General features: G+C 49.6%; 8 protein-coding genes across 8 annotated transcripts; 2 read left to right on the forward strand and 6 right to left on the reverse strand.

Moving 5' to 3' along the window:
• Window positions 1–336: 336 nt before the first annotated feature.
• Window positions 337–1,513, forward strand: N7489_006544 (mitochondrial 37S ribosomal protein uS2m; the record flags this gene model as incomplete). Its single annotated transcript, XM_056712294.1, has 3 exons — window positions 337–367; window positions 426–629; window positions 702–1,513. The coding sequence occupies 3 exons, from the start codon at window positions 337–339 to the stop codon at window positions 1,511–1,513; spliced, it is 1,047 nt and encodes a 348-aa protein (XP_056566009.1).
• A 1,826-nt stretch (window positions 1,514–3,339) lies between these two features.
• Window positions 3,340–4,488, reverse strand: N7489_006545 (putative sarcosine oxidase; the record flags this gene model as incomplete). The annotated part of the gene is made up of 1 exon (XM_056712295.1): window positions 3,340–4,488. The coding sequence occupies one exon, from the start codon at window positions 4,486–4,488 to the stop codon at window positions 3,340–3,342; it is 1,149 nt and encodes a 382-aa protein (XP_056566010.1).
• Window positions 4,489–4,841: 353 nt separating this feature from the next.
• N7489_006546 (GNAT family N-acetyltransferase) lies at window positions 4,842–5,489 on the reverse strand (the record flags this gene model as incomplete). Its single annotated transcript, XM_056712296.1, has 1 exon — window positions 4,842–5,489. One exon carries the CDS (start codon window positions 5,487–5,489, stop codon window positions 4,842–4,844), a length of 648 nt encoding a protein of 215 aa, XP_056566011.1.
• A 445-nt stretch (window positions 5,490–5,934) lies between these two features.
• N7489_006547 (uncharacterized protein) lies at window positions 5,935–6,600 on the forward strand (the record flags this gene model as incomplete). The annotated part of the gene is made up of 1 exon (XM_056712297.1): window positions 5,935–6,600. The coding sequence occupies one exon, from the start codon at window positions 5,935–5,937 to the stop codon at window positions 6,598–6,600; it is 666 nt and encodes a 221-aa protein (XP_056566012.1).
• A 351-nt stretch (window positions 6,601–6,951) lies between these two features.
• On the reverse strand, window positions 6,952–7,645 carry N7489_006548 (uncharacterized protein; the record flags this gene model as incomplete). The annotated part of the gene is made up of 2 exons (XM_056712298.1): window positions 6,952–7,497; window positions 7,571–7,645. The coding sequence occupies 2 exons, from the start codon at window positions 7,643–7,645 to the stop codon at window positions 6,952–6,954; spliced, it is 621 nt and encodes a 206-aa protein (XP_056566013.1).
• A 772-nt stretch (window positions 7,646–8,417) lies between these two features.
• Window positions 8,418–9,956, reverse strand: N7489_006549 (phosphatase PAP2 family protein; the record flags this gene model as incomplete). The annotated part of the gene is made up of 5 exons (XM_056712299.1): window positions 8,418–9,142; window positions 9,202–9,213; window positions 9,275–9,765; window positions 9,813–9,839; window positions 9,895–9,956. The coding sequence occupies 5 exons, from the start codon at window positions 9,954–9,956 to the stop codon at window positions 8,418–8,420; spliced, it is 1,317 nt and encodes a 438-aa protein (XP_056566014.1).
• Window positions 9,957–10,768: 812 nt separating this feature from the next.
• On the reverse strand, window positions 10,769–12,531 carry N7489_006550 (putative GPI anchored cell wall protein; the record flags this gene model as incomplete). Its single annotated transcript, XM_056712300.1, has 5 exons — window positions 10,769–10,796; window positions 10,852–11,470; window positions 11,530–11,682; window positions 12,106–12,234; window positions 12,300–12,531. The coding sequence occupies 5 exons, from the start codon at window positions 12,529–12,531 to the stop codon at window positions 10,769–10,771; spliced, it is 1,161 nt and encodes a 386-aa protein (XP_056566015.1).
• Window positions 12,532–14,428: 1,897 nt separating this feature from the next.
• Window positions 14,429–15,394, reverse strand: N7489_006551 (fungal specific transcription factor domain-containing protein; the record flags this gene model as incomplete). The annotated part of the gene is made up of 1 exon (XM_056712301.1): window positions 14,429–15,394. One exon carries the CDS (start codon window positions 15,392–15,394, stop codon window positions 14,429–14,431), a length of 966 nt encoding a protein of 321 aa, XP_056566016.1.
• Between the last annotated feature and the right edge of the window lie 681 nt (window positions 15,395–16,075).

Consider the following 16,075-nt stretch of genomic DNA (forward strand, 5'->3'; position numbering starts at 1 on the left):
ATGGTGTTTTTTTCTTCGCCCTCGAGCGGCTTGTACCATGACAGAACTGCGTTGACATCAGAAATCACCTTTTTGTGATCACCATACTTTTCAGAATTGCAACGTGATTACCTTGCTGAACCATTTCTTGTAGAAAACAGTGACTAAACAGTAAATGTAAATCACAATGATAAGACACTGCTGTATGAGAAGTAGTGTAGCGGGCGGGAGGACAAAACACCCCAAGTGGAATAGCGTAGGGCCTTAGGCATCAAATGCCAAGCCCGACAAAAGTTCGAGCGGACAAGTCCCCAGTAATCTCCTTGTCAGACACATCTGCCATTTAGCATTCCCAAAATGATTATACGGAAGCTTTGTATGCGCCAGAGTGAGTGTGGTCAATTGCTGCTATCATGTTGGATGTCCCTGCTAACAACATCCCACAGGCCGCCAGCTCCTTGCTCTGAGCCGACGAGCCCCGATCTCGAGTCGCTTCCAATCGACATTGCCCGAAAGCCCAGTCGAGACATTGCAGACACCGATCAGAGATGAGATATCTCGCTCAGAAAACCCCCTATTTGAGATGGTGCAGGCACAATCCGAGGCCAGCACACCCGCACAACAAGAATTCACATCAGACGAGCCACAAAGTGAGCCTCGAATTCCTTCTCGGAGACTACTTCAACGCATAAACTAACCTCATCTTTCTTCTCTTCCCCCAGGAAGCAATTTCAAAAAGCTCGGCACAAGCGTGAAATCCTCCTACGACCCCGAAAATGTCATCCGCAACCCCCCCAAGCCATCCCAGATCTCCCTGGAAATGCTGCTCGCAGCAGGAACACACCTGGGCCACTCGACCTCGCGCTGGAACCCACAGAACTCGCGCTACATCTTCGGTATCCGCGAGGGAGTGCACATTATCTCGCTGGACGTAACCGCCGCGCACCTCCGCCGCGCCGCAAAAGTAGTCGAGGAAGTCGCCGCACGCGGTGGACTAATCCTCTTCGCCGGCACGCGGAAGGGCCAGAAGCGGGCCGTTGTCCAGGCGGCGTCGCTGGCAAAGGGCTACCACATCTTCGAGCGGTGGATCCCGGGCTCTCTGACGAACGGCGAGCAGATTCTCGGCCACTGTGAGACCAAGGTTGTCAACGCGCTGGACGAGGAATTGCCCGATTTCAAGTCTGATCTTGCTGATCGCCCGTCGCTTAAGCCTGATTTGGTGATTTGTCTTAACCCGCTTGAGAATGTTGTCTTGCTGCATGAGTGTGGGCTTAACAATGTTCCTACTATCGGTGTTATTGATACCGATGCGGATCCTACACGTGTGACCTACCCGATTCCCTCGAACGATGATAGTCTGCGGGCTACTTGTCTTATTGCGGGAATCCTTGGCCGCGCTGGTGAGGCGGGTCAGTTGCGTCGGTTGAAGATGGCACAGGAGGGCCGGACTTCTTACACTCCTATCACAGCTCAGGAGCTGCGTCTTGATCCGTTTACGGGTCTGGCTACTGGTGCTGAGGGACAGAAGAAGTAGGGGGGTAAGTCTTGTGTCTTCTGTCTTCTAATTGCATTTTTGCCTTTTTTTTAAGTATCCGGTCGATTGCATTGAAACGACGGGACTCTGTACTGTATAGATGATTCCAGGTCTTGGTGTTGAGATATGTATTAACAACTTTGAGTCAATTTGGTTCCTTTTCTATTTCATTCCAGCTTGTAATGAGGGACGATGCATCAGACAGGTTCGCTAGGGCTTGAGCCTCATACAGACGTTCTCGTCACCGGGGAGAATGTCCTCAAACTTCTCATCCTCCAGCCACAGTCTCAAGTAACTCAGGTCGAGGCGCCACGTCGCCCAGGCCACGAAAATAGTTTCTTTGTCGATACCATTCGCTCGGAGTTTTGCAACGACGCCCTTTGCATCACTAGATCTTCAGTACATATAGTTGGCCCAGGCGAAGGGAGAATTACCCAGATCTTCTAGGATCAAGCCCTGTGGGAGACAAAGGGCTCCAAGCTGGGGAGCTCTCCAGGGCCCTCTGGGCGAGATGAGAGAGCTTAAATGTTTGCGAGGCCATGTGATAGACATGAACCCGCACACTGTGGCCACGCCCCCGGCGGCCACCACGGCATGCACGACGTGCCTTTTTGGTAAATGGCAGTAACCTTGGAAGTGTATTTTATATATAAGAAAAAGAAGGGAAAGGAAGATTAGAGCGCGGGGTGCAAGTGCAAGCCTTCTCAAGTTTTGTTGATCTGAAAGAGAAGGAGAAGGTCAAGCACAGAAAAGAAGCTTTGAAGGGGAATTATATTGCAGAAGTTGACATTGGTGGACTTTTGAACAGCCACAATATGACTTCGCAAAGGAGATATGGCAGATGATGCGATAATGATGGTTGAGCCGAAATTGAAGTATGTGGAAAGAACAGGTTCTTCACGAATTCCGCTGGTTCACTGCCTGTGCGCTCGTAAACCGGAGTAAGAAGTGGTGTAAATGGGAAGGAGAAAGGACACCCCATTGATATCGGAGCTATTTAGACCGTAAATCAAGAGTTGCCCTTCTTTATCAGGGACCGCCGTACCGTTAGGAATTGGTTGTGTCTCTCCTGCACGCTCTTCGTAAGCAGGAGACGAAGCTGCAAAAGGTCGTGAGCAGCTTCGATGTGCGTCCTTCTAGGTTCACACACACTGCCATAGCAATAATCGTACGTCAGATTGTGGCCCAGTCTCCTGTCCCTCTGTATGAATACATCTGCGTTGTGTCAGCGCCGGAAGTTGCAAGGTTCGACTGAACGTACCACTGATACAGAAAAGGAGTCGGAAGCTATATATATATATATATAAAGGAGTGTGGTAGATAAGGAAACCATGGAAGATGGCTAGAGGAAGATGCGAGGAGGGGAAGATCTATATATGCGCTAGGACAAAGACCCGTAGGATGGGTCCTTTCAAGATGATGGAGCTACAAGCTACCAGGGCTGGAAGATGAAGAAGGAAGAAACTCTTGCTATTCAAACTAGCAAGGAAAGACCTTTTATAGAGACCACATTGGCAAACAAGCGTTCAATCTGCCACCAAAACAAGGCACCCATGTAGGATAGGATGGTCTTAGCAAAAGATACTATGTTCTTGCGTTTGTCAACAGTGCCAATTATTTAGACATTGGGCCTTTTCTGGATTCTTTCACTTACAAAGTGCGGAAGGTGTTCTTTGTACTATGTTGATGCCACTATGTCAGTTTTCTCCATGGCTTTTACGTAGCTTCTTCAAGCACCAACGCTATTCTCGGTGGAAACACTGACACCCGGAAGTTGGAAGTTGGTCTCAGGCTTCGATTTGAAGTATATTAAATCATAGAATATCCTAAATTTTGCTAGTAGGAGTAGCATTATTCGGAATCCCGAATTTCGAAAGATCCTCCGTACTCTTCCCATCAATTGCCAACTCCGCAAGGGCACGACCAAACGCCGGCGCGAATTTGAATGCATGGGCAGCCCCCAGACCAACAACAATATCTTGATTGTTTCCCAACGGGCTGATAACGAACTGTCGATCTGGAGTAATAGAGTATTGACAAGTGATAGTACGAAGCGGTTGACGGCCCTTGTCAGGCATGAAATCGCCCATGAACGAACACAGCTGCTCCAGCAACTGCGGCGAGTGTACGTAGGTACGTTGCTCAGGTGTCATGAAATTGTTTGAGATATCGCGGGCAACCTTGATAGTCGGCTCGCCAAAAGATGGAAATCCATAGAAGCAGGGATCACCGGCCCAGATCCATACGGGAAAACGGCTGGGTTCCCAGACTGATTCGTCTGTCGGTTTGAAGTATGTCACTTGCTCCTGCATTACTGTCAATGGAATGTGTATGCCAAGGGGAGCGAGGAGCGTGTTGGTCCATGCGTCTGTGGCGAGGATGACTTTGGCTGCGTGGAACTGTCCCTTGGATGTCTCGATCACGACGCCCGAGCCTGATTTCTTCGGTGTCACCCGGTCCACTCGCGTGTACTCCTTCAAAATTGCACCATTTGTCCTTGCTAGATTTTGCATAGCTAGGACGGTCTTGGTCGCATGCGCAATGCCGGTGTCGGCCGTATATACCGTCTCGACCGTGTCTGGGATGTTGAACTGGGGCCAACGTTTGTTGACTTCTTTAGAATCAAGAACCTCATATGGCATGTTTTTGGCGTTGAGACTTGTCGTAAAGTCAACTCGTGGAGGGGATGCACCCTTAGGGAAAAATATAACACCACCAGTTATCGTTAACAACTTTTGGTCTGTGGCCTTTTCTAGGTCGGCCCAGTCTTTGTAGGCGGATTTGGCCAGAGATACGTATTGGGGTGCTGCGTTTGCTGTTCTGACAATCCGCGATGTATCATGGGAGGCTCCGTGCACATGGCCCAGCTCGAACTGCTCGAAAGCAACCACTTTCTTGCCTCTTAGAGCGGCTTGGTATGCAGCCGCGCTTCCCAGCACTCCCAGTCCAACAACTGCAACGTCAAAGTGTTCCATTTCTTCCTTGTTGGATAGTTTTTTTGTATTCAGAGTGAAGTCCCTACTAGATTAATCAACTCACGGGATGGCCCAGGTGCTACGGAGTAGTGATGTAGGACAGCCCGCTCACGTGCCAGTCCCAATAACCGACCTTGGATCTAGTCTTTAGGACGTGCAATAAGACCTTGGAAGGGAGCAACTAGGCAGATTAAACTGGGACTGGAGTTGATTGCCAGTATATTGGAATTCCTCCGTTTCCTGCTCATCGTACATAAACACCTGCGATGATGCGATCGGGTTCCAACCTCCCAATTGCGATATCCGTGCTTTGTTATATTTTATGCACAGTATACCTAGGTAGGTAACGAGCTCTATCGCTTTGGAAGAAAACGGAAAGCAACAAGATTCACAGTCTTGGTATCATCCACCTCGACAAACTCGCGGAATCGCTCAAACCCGCATTTCAACAGTACCCTCTGACTCCCGCTATTGCTTGCTTCCGTGATAGCGATAAGGTGCTCATCGACTACACCTTCTCCGATAACCATTTCTTTCTGAACTCTGACTTCCCGCTGCGTCCGAGGTAACTCTGACCAAAATCGCAGCCAGGCGCTCAAGAACTCCGTCGCAATGCCTTTCCCCCAAGCCTCGGTCCTTAGCATGTATCCAACTTCAGGCCATCCATGCCTTCCAGGGTAAAGATGACAGCCACCGATGCCGATAAGTTCGCCCGTCTCCTTCAGACAGATGGCACAATTGGCGGTGACAAGATCATTTGGTGGTAAGAAAGGATCCAGTTTGGATTTGGTCTTCCCGATACTATCGTCAATGCACCCGGCACTCGTCCACTTCATGACTTCTTCTTGTGTACGTAGGACATGTAGGGCTTCCAAGTCGGTTACTTGGAGGGCGCGGACGAGTAGGCGATCCGTTGTTATTGCGGGTCGCTCGCTATTTGCGGGAAGCGGGACTGTGGGCAAAAATGCCTTCACAGTTACAAATTCTTCCTTTGAGGCCATGTTGATACTTTCGACGTTGTTCCCCTGGGAAGTGCCCGTGTATGTGGTGGGGATGAGTCACTTGCATTGAAATCTGGGGAAATCTAGAAAAACTACCTCGGCCCAACTCCGAAGACCACCTGGGCAATTATTGGTCTAGCCAGTTAAGCTGATCGTGAAAAGTCCCATAAGTTCCATTACCTGAACTCCTGATAAAACGGGAGCCTTTGCGACTTCTAGAGTAGTTCTTTGATCTATTTCTTTTTCGCATTGTTCTCTTTTGCTCCATTGTCTTCAGTCTAGTTGCATTGATCGAGTTTCCTTGAATTCGTACCGTCGTTCCGGTCTGGAATACATAAAGGCTAGCATTACTCGCCATGGAATAGATCTACGAGTTAGTAGACGCCTTGAAAGACCCTCTATTCCTTCCTCTTATCCAACGCTTCAACCGTTATCACAGAGCAGAATGGCCGACGATTACCATCTATGGGAAAAGAAGGGACGAAGACTACAGAAATGGATCGAAAACTATCGTGCATCGGGTTGCCCGTACCCCATTTCTACTTTTACTTTAACGTCCAAACACCGGGACTATATCGTCGATCGAACATCTGTGCATATAGATCTAAAACTACCAACTGCTCTCAACCTGAGCAATGCGAATTCCACCTATCGACAGGTCAACATTAGGCTACGTGACGAAGGTCCACCAGTGTGGTGGATTGGGCGCACCGGACCAGGAGTGATTTTTATTGATGATGTCTTTAGATCCAAGAGAAGCGATGATCCATACATATCCGAGTTCACCAAGGCAGCATACCAAATGGATTTCCCACTTGACAGCTTGAGGAATGTAATTGTGCCCAATGTCGACGAAGTGAACACCCTATCGTGTCTCAGAAAGGTGTACAAATCCCAAGGACTTCATTACCCATCCAGCAAAGAGCAAACCTGGGGGCCTTCCTTGCCTGAGTCCAACGCTCTCCTAGGGACAGGTATAGGCAAAATCGTTGCAGCATTTGTTCTGTGTGCGTGGGGCCAAGGGGGGAAGCGAATTGCGAGAATCGTTGCTTCCCACATTGGAGCCGACGTTCACAAGCTGTATATGCGGTTTGATCTGGAGGATATGTGAGAATGTTCTCGGCTTCCTTTGCTGGCCTTGTAATTGGATTGTTTTGAAGTGGTGTACTCCGTAGTATGCGGAGATATCGGTTGACCACAAGGGAGCTGGCATTGCAAATAAAACTAAACAATAGTATGAAAAGACATGGAGGCCTAATCTCACAGGCCCGAAATGGCCATGTTCCCAGCACATACAACGGAAATTTCAATATGATACCCATTCGCTGCAATTGTGCAATTGTTCTGTAACAATCCATCCAAGGAAATATCCCAATCCGTATCTCATTAAGGCATATGATCTTCATTCAATCATAAGAAGCACGCGCGCGTAAAAGAAAAAGAAAAGCCAATATAAACAAAATCAAACGACATAAGGCGCCGGTCTGCGACTGGAGCTGCGATGACGCGAGTGCGATCCAGAGCCATGACCACGACGACTGGAATGACTGCGTCTCCGAACAGTCGTCTCCTTGACAACAGTCGGCTTATGCGAGTGGTGCAAGAACAGCGCAAGCAGCGCAGTCCAGAAGAAGAATACCGTCTCCATGATACCAATTGCGAAGGAGGCTTTCAGCATAGCGCAAGTCTTGTTGACGTCCAGCGAGAGCGGATTATCTGTGTGCTGGCCGTAGGACCCGAACGGACCCAGAGAGATCCAAACGGAGCCGCCATGCCAGCTGGCACAGTCTGCGTTGGCGATGAAGCGGAGCTGGTAGACGGATGCAACGAAGGCGCCGAAGAAGAGCAGGTCCACGAATGCGACGAAGCTTGCGGATCGCTTTGTTGTCGAGAAGCGGATTAGCGTGTCGAGGGCCCAGAAAATGGCGACTACGCTGACGATGAAGAGGACCAGGATATATGATGGGGTCAGCTGGTTTACTTTCAGATAGCCGTTAACGAAGTAGGCCTAAGTTCGGAGATATCATTAGCGGGAGACTCGGAGGGGTATTGCTGATCAGACTGGTTCACGGTTGACATACCAGCATGCCAATGATTGGGATCAGGAAGACGATCTCAACCAAGCGGTTGAATACGAAGAACACGCTGCCAATCATGTCGGCGGTGTAAAGAGATTTGGTTTCAGATCTCTGGAATGTGCAACTGTCTCGAGATGTTTGGTATGTCCGAGGTACAGTAACAAGATGGGGCTACACGAGCTCGCAACAAAGCACAGGCAATTGCGATTACAGTGCAGTATGCACGATGTAGAAGATGCAGAGAGATACAGAAGAGAAAGTAAAAAAGAAGGAAAATAGACACAAATAAGAGGGGAAATTAAAAAAAAAAAGAAGAAGAAATTCAGTGTCATCTTGGGCTGAGGAGGCTGGGCGACTCACAATGTACGATGTCGGTGGCTGGGGTAACCCGAGTCCCCAATGTGAGTCTTGGACGCTTTTTATATATTGATTAGTCTGGGCACTTGCATTAGTAGCCCCTTTTTAATCAATGTCTTGCATTTGACTACTCCGTGTCTTTCAGACTGATAGGTTAGGACATGAGAATATAGATGATCGTTGTCAAGCCAACCACATTTAAGTGGAGACTCTACGCAGGTGTACTTGGACTCGACTTCATTGCACTTGGAAATTGTTCAGATCACGACAGTGTATGTTTAACGAGAGATAGGCTTGTTATATTTATGCTTGGTGAATGGCAACAAATGCAGATTCTGTTGTTTTCAACGCCAATATGCTCATAATCATACTAGTACAGAGTTGGATCACCAGCCACCGCAATAATCCATGGCTTAAAATCATACGGACTTAAGTCTGGGCAATTGCCGCTCTGAACTAGACTTTAAATCATCAATAACCCCATAATTCATGTTTACATGGGCCGACCGGGCATGCCCGTCAACGGACGTCCCTGGCCCGCCATTCCATCAGGGACATGGATGCCCGCATCAGCTGTCAGCGGCTGTGTCTGGGACACATACGCATTACTGGGGTCATATTGAGGCACATGGTGGCCGGCACCGGGATTCTGCCCCATATTATTACCATGTCGCATCTCGTACCCGTTGGTAACGTCGTCCTCGCTCGACGACCAAGCACCGCCATCGTCGTCATGGTCATGTGGACGGCGATTGTAGACATTCGATGTGTATGGGTTGGACTCATGAAGATAGGTAGATGCGTCGGGTCTGGTATGTTCCGAGCTGGGGATATCCGGCGGGTTCATGCGCTCTTCTTCGGGGTTGCGGAGAGCAACCATGCTCTCGCCTCTGGGGCCCTTAATTCGGACACTATCAGGTCCGGCAGGTTCGGTCCCCCAGGTTCGGATTGGGTAGGCGCGACCCTTGCGCCAAGGTTCGCTGAGCGGTGGGAAATACTGGCGATATGCGACAAAGCCGCAGGCGATCCCAAGCATCGATCCCGTAATGACGTCGAAGGGGTGGTGGCGCGCATCCATGATACGCGAGACAGCCACCAGGGTTGCTGCTAGTAGGGGAGTCATGACGAGAAGGGCTTTCCAGGCCTCACCGCGATTGTCCATAACGTGCAACTTCCCGCCTAACCAGAGCGATATGTAAACGAGACCGGCGAAGGAAGCTATTAATTGGACGGTGTTAGTAATAGGAAAGACCCGACTCGCAAAAGAGGATACACACAGCTACTGTGGCCTAGATGAATCAAGGTTAGCATTTGCGACTCTGGAAAGCAGTATCGGGTCATATTGCATACCGGACGGCCACGACCGAAACCCATCTGTTAACAAGTGGGGATCACCGGTACAAATTGACGAGTTTGATAATCCCGGGAAAAGGTCTTTGCTACCAGCACGTGGTTGACAACGATCAATAAGATCGGGTCTGGGCTTGCCGCATGCATTCTTCAGCGCCTGGGTAATGACAAAAGCGAGACCCTGAGCCAGCAAAAGACCCAAAACACCACAATTGAGCTCCCAAAGTCTGTCCTTCCAGCGGTGCGGGCCTCTCAGCTTCCGCTTCCCAGACACCGCATCCTGTGGCTTATTGTGCGAAAACAGGCCATCGATGAACAGGGTGTAGACGATAATGAGGACCAGTGGAAAACCGCAGGATATGCATACGGCATAGGCCATGGGGATGCGTTCATGTACGGCGTAAGGATACTGGATGGAGATGTTGTTGAGGGAGAAGTGTTGGTGGTAAGGCTCAATCGTGTTGAGAATGGCGAAGCCGGCAACGCAGGCACTGTTTTCGTTAGTACAGAGTAAAGATAAAGGTTGGCTGGGTCATACATAATGATCACATAGTCAAAGATGTAGCTGAGGAATCGTTAGTTCAGGGATTTGCGGGGGGACCTGGGGAAACTCGACACACGAGATCACAACACGCGGTCGGAGGCGCCGCTTGGAGAAGGGGAGTTTTGCGGGGATTTCCATTGTTGACTCTAGAACTTCCCCAAAGAGAATCGAGAGGGAAGATCAGAGGATTAAAAGGTCAGAAGGGAGAATAAACATCTCTGCCTAATTAATGGGCATTGCTTGGCATCGGCATGAGTAGCATCTGGGCACTTGGCGGTCTCCCCTTCTGGTTCTTCTGAGGCATATGATTGGCCTCAAATTGGCCTCGTTGGGACCTCCAGGCTATGGATATTTTGATATCCTGGATGTAATAGTAGCTAGTACTAGTTAACTAGTTCAACCCTAGTTATACCATTATGGTATCTAGTACCATTTCATTGTTTCAGGGTCAAAAGGTATTTAACAGACCAAATATGCATCCCAGTTCGATATGGGGTAGTGGTTAACCTAACGGATTTTCACTCCGTGGCCCCGGGTTCGATTCCCGGTATCGAAGTTCTTCTTTTGCTCTTTTTTCCTCTTTTTTTTTCCCCTTTCCACTTTCTCTAAAAATTCTGAGTAGCTTTTTGCTGCCTAGGAAGAAAATTTGAACCGAAGGAGTGAATTCAATGTACTAATAGCTGAAGGAACGTCGACGCTATGTGCATGCGCCTCAATTACAAACGACAACCAGATATGGCTATGTTTTCCGATCCACCAAATAGACAGTCAACTTTTTTGAGATGGACACCGGACCAAGAAAATTAAACAGAAAATGAAAAGAGAAAATGTCAAGAAAATACATATCGACGCCAAGGAAACGTCAATGGAAGTTTACAAGGCATAAAAAATGGCCCTAGAAATCACATGTCCATAGTCGCAAACTGTCAAGTTACACAGAGGTCCCTCATTTAGCAAGTGGTGATGAACAGACCGAGACTGAAAGTGCTGTTAGCTGACATACAGGCAAAAGGGAAAGTGACAGAAAACTTACGGAGATGGGTTCCAGTCCTCGAAGAAGTTGAAGTCAGTGCTGCCAGCGTTCTTCATCTGATAGGTGACAGCCTGGCCAGCCGGGCAAGAGAAGGTAGAGATAACGTATGAGTTACCGGGGGAGGCAGTGATGGTGCCGAGATCCTGGGACACCGAGGGCACGTTGCTGAAGGATGTTGAGTCAACGGCGGTAGAAGAGAGCTTAGCGAAGTCAATCTTTCCATCACCGCTGAAGGTGTAAGATGAGGTCTCGAGATCCTCAAGCCTGGGGAAGAGGAACACGAGACTGCATGTCTTGCCAGCGTCGGAGTTCGGGATGTCGAAGTTGAACACGGTCGAGATGGTCGAGGTCACGGTACCATTAAGCCCAGTTCCGGCAGACGTGTCTGGCGATGACGAGTCGACGCGGACAATAAGGTGGGGGATCTCGTAGTTACCCGTGAGGGTAGTAGGACAAGCGCCGCCGGAGGTGCCAGTGGCTGTGGCGGGAGAGGTAGGGCTAACAGGAACGGATGTGTTGCCGAAGCCGCCGGTGGGATGAGGGCGGACACCAGTTGGGCTGCCAGTGGGGGTAGGCACGGTGGCAGAGCCACCACCGCCGGTGTGAGGAGGCACACTAACTGACACGCCAGGCTGCGTACCGCCGCCGCCGCCGGGGGAGGAACACTAGCAGACGCACCAGGCTGTGTACCGCCGCCGCCACCGGGAGAAGGTTCTGTAACAGAAGGCGGAACACCAGCGCCGCCGGATGGAGCAGGCATGCTAGGAGAGGGCTGCGGCCCACCACCACCGCCACCACCAGGGGCGGTGGGCTGAGGGCCAGGAACCGACGCTTGACCGCCACCAGGAACACCAGGAGCACCGGAGGTAGGGCAAGTGCAATCAGTGACAGTGATAGTGGTCGTGGCAGTTTGAGCGCCGGGGCCGGGGCCGGGGCCGGGGCCAGGAGCAGGACCACGGCCAGGAGCAGGACCGGGGCCAGGAGCGGGACCAGGACCAGGAGCGGGACCGGGGCCAGGGCCAGGAGCAGGAGCGGGACCAGGGCCAGGAGCGGGACCAGGGCCAGGAGCAGGGCCGGGGCCAGGAGCGGGACCAGGACCAGGAGCGGGACCGGGGCCAGGGCCAGGAGCGGGGCCAGGGCCAGGAGCAGGGCCGGGGCCAGGGCCACCTGTGCCCGAGCAGGCGTCGGCCGACATCAACACGTTCACGCAGCCAGTAACGTCCATCTTGTTAGGGCTAGTGTAGATATTCATACCACCGTTCTGGCCGGTGGCACATGCAACGAAGTCGGGGCTGTTGTTGTACTCGAGTCCACCCTCGGAGTTGATAGAGAAACCAGGAGCAGGAGCCACACCCTCGTCACACTGGAGTTGAGTGGTGGGAGCTGTCCTACAGTCAGATGTACATCCTTTGATAGATGGTATACAAGAGATTGATCAATTCACTTACGGGTGAGGATGCACCCACGGCCATTGGAGTCAGTGATGGCGCCGTTGTCATCGATGCAGTACTGCGCGGGTTGCAGACTATCATCGCCAATGCGGTTCTGACCATCACCTAACTGACCAAGTGTACCGGAGGCACCGCCGGAAGAGCTGAGCTGGAAACAGCAGGTATCCCTGCGGCCAACGAGGGCGTTAGAGCCCGCAGCGAAGGCAGCGAGGGCAATGAAGTTCTTCATGATTGCTGTTCAGCGAATCTGAATAGGCTGGTCAGCTAGCGAATTAACGCAGCGCTCCTTCTTAAGAAGCTCGTGAACAATTGATCGATTTGACAATATCCACCGTTAGAGGTGTGGTGGAAGATGTGGCTTTAGTTGAGGGAGCAAGGATTTGGGAGAGTGTGCATCTTTATAAGAAGCGGTGGGTTAGTGCTCCAAACGAATCATCGAAAGATGTAACATCAGGGCACACATGACCGGCAAAAGCCCCCGAGATGAAAGCATGAAAAAACAATACAAACTGTATGCTGTCAGCCATTCATGCCGTTGACCGTGGGGAAGAACTCCGATGGACCAATACCCTGGTCTCGGAGAGTAGACAATGGTAGGTCCGAACCAGCCGGAGCGTGATGCGTAGCAACATGCACAACGTCATGTTGAACAGAGGTCCAATTCATTGGGATGTGGAGTAAGATGGAGTATGAGAGTATGCTTGTTTCTCCACTTAGAAGCAGGATCTGAAGACATGGACAATGGTCACTCGCTGAGTACAAGAGGGATGTGGATGTGGACGTACTGTCTGCGGTCCAGACAGCCCGGTTGAAAGTGGCAAACATGCATTTTCCCATAGATCATTGCCTATCTAAGTCCACCGAGAGAGTCTCATTGTTGTTACCAGGTAGTCGGGAGAATATGGGTCAGCCTTAGAACATACTGCATAACTAATACTCCAGTTTTTGGTCCAGCCCCTAGTACATACTGTACATACAAATAGTCAATTGTGTGATCCTGGAACATTATATGCTTGCTCATGTGATATAGCTACGAACCTCAAACTTCAACTGTCATATGGAATGTATTGGAAGTATAATAAACAAAGGAATAAATAGAAATTATTTGATAGGGCTAGACGTCATGATCATTGACAACAGCAGCATCTCTAATTAGAGTCTTTTTTATGCTGTACACGTAACATACATTAATACAACCTTGGGATATATCCTTTACTGTGGCCATATAGCTCAAAATTGTGATACATATAAAGGATAGTCACTATGTTGTACACTGGGGACTGTGTAACGGATACGGGTAGAGACACAGCATAAAGCGACACTCTCATAAGTATGATGAAAGACGATAATTGAAAATAAGATACAAATAGATTGGATCGGATTATCCATGGATGTCATCATTGAACAATATGGAAGTGGACCCGAATCGGGCCCGGCCAACAACAGTGTCCGACTATTTTTATATCGCTCAACCGTGGCACATTTATATAAAAGTCTCTCTTGGAGATATTATCCACGTCATGTTGTTTGCACTATTTGCACTATTCACACTACTATACGTGGGTTTACTATGTATATCACAGTCGGCAACGCGTGTTTATATTGGAGCATTTGATCTACATATTCACAATAAGGCCCAATTGTAGATTCTAGAGAACCCCGCCAATCTTTTTATGTGCTTACCCGTGGATGTTGTATAACGTATGTTGTACAATATAGTATAGATTGATGATATGTTACGGTAAAACATCCCTGGAGCTGACACAAGAGGCAATGTCCCTTTACGGTGGCAAAGTTAGAATACGCCCTTTACGGTGGCAAAGTTAGAATACGCTAGGAACCAGGCAACATTATCCCTCATACAACCCGATTGACCAATCTCAAAGCTGCATGCTTGCTAATAACATCGGTCGCTTTGGTTTAACAGTATTAACATGGATTTTGGTACGTTGATCAAATCTAACCGTCGACCTCAATGTGGGCGTGACTGGATAGCTGAGTGGGCACTAGTAGAAATGACGAAAGCCCTTTACATAAAATTAACTGACATATCATGCGTCATAGTGTCGCGGATTTCAAATCCCAGTCAAACTATGCCGAGATGGGTTATCTAGTTAATGCTAATACTACATAGACAGAAATGCAGTATCCGACTCAGCAAAGAAGCTATTCCAGTCTACTGTTCCTGAGTCCACATTGTCATCGAATACCTGCCAGAGGTCATCCAGAGTAGGCAACGTGGGGTCCATTAGGAAGTCATCGACATTCCTGCCCGTCGGATATACCGTGCTTGTAAGCGCCGGAGAGCCACAGGCAAGTCCCGGCGAAGCATCACGGTCTTGAGCGATAGACTGCGTTGTTGTACTTTCTTCGACAGCTGAACCAGAAGCACTGTGTCGGCGAAGAGCTGCCTTGAAGGTTTCAAGCAGTCTTCCTGCTAAGGGGGAGTCTTCTTGAGCCTTTTCTAGGATCGAAAATGCTCCCAGAATTTCCGTTAGGTCCTTCTCCTGCGAATGACCACTCCCACAAAAGTCTATGAGGAGAACCATGATCGCCACGCAGACGCAATGTAGCAAGCCTGACAGTCTGAGTCGTGCGGCCACGAAGGGGATCATCTCTAGCGAGAGTTGGCGCTCGGCTCGTATCACCATTCGAGCCGCTTCCAGACATGCTTTCCGTGAGTAATCGTACGCAGGATCCTTAGACGCCCGCGACAGATAAGGCAAGTGAAGCCTGCACCTTTGGGCATGAAGCAGGAAATTGATGATGTATCGTTGAATGATTGTTCCGGTAGATTTCCGAGGATCGGTTTTAGGTAGCTCGTCCGAACGATAGGCCAAGGAAAAGAACGAAGGTAGACTCTCAGCGAATTCACAAATCTTGCCGTCAATCTGTTTCGTGTGCTCGTAGTCCGGGCTACCTGGATCGGACATTCCAAACGGAGCGCAATCTGTGATTTCGCGGCAAAATTCGCCCAATCGAATCCGCTGGAGAGAGTACGACATCGATGTAGGGTGGGTGAGTGGCTTTCCGACTCCAACCATTCCGTCTACGATGTCTTCATCATTCGCATTGCGAGGTTTGTTGGTCATCATGTGGCGTGGATCAATTGAATATGTGCCCTTCTGTGGACCAGATATTTGCGACATCTGCCTGTTATCTTATGAACTTATATCCTCAAAAGAAGGGGAACGAGGGGAAGGGAATTTACCAGTCACTTGCCACGATATACCACCATACTCTTCTGCCTATCTCTGCTTCTGCAGAGGAAGGCGAAGGCACATCTAGGTTGGAATTGTGTGGATGGTCAATCCGATGCAAGGATAGTCCTCTCCCAAATGAGATGGCAATGGAAAGAATATGCCGGACTTGAGATGTAATACCCACTATACTGGTAGCCACAAATGTTATAATGACCATTGCTTGAATATCCTGTATTGACTCCAAGTGTTTGTACCGCGAGTAATCAATTACCTCCAGCGTAAGTCTCACCCAGTGAGTAGACTGCGCAAATGCTTCTTCAGGAGTCGAAAAGACGGGGTTACACATGTCGTGCTCAGTCCAGAAGGACGTGGTACTGGCGAGAATGCTCAGGAGCAATGAAACGTACCCAATTTTGACCGGCTTGCTTTCTCTCAGGTCACAATAGAGCTCATCTACCATGGTACGTAGAGAAGGGGCAATAACCACATGATGGAGGAAGGTGACTTCCGTGATGTACTTCTCCACTATTATTTTCGCTTCCTCGCGGAGTGGCAGCCAGATACATCTCT

This window comes from Penicillium chrysogenum (assembly GCF_028827035.1).
Source record: "Penicillium chrysogenum strain IBT 35668 chromosome Unknown utg000004l_segment0_segment0, whole genome shotgun sequence".
Classification (NCBI taxonomy): domain Eukaryota; kingdom Fungi; phylum Ascomycota; class Eurotiomycetes; order Eurotiales; family Aspergillaceae; genus Penicillium; species Penicillium chrysogenum.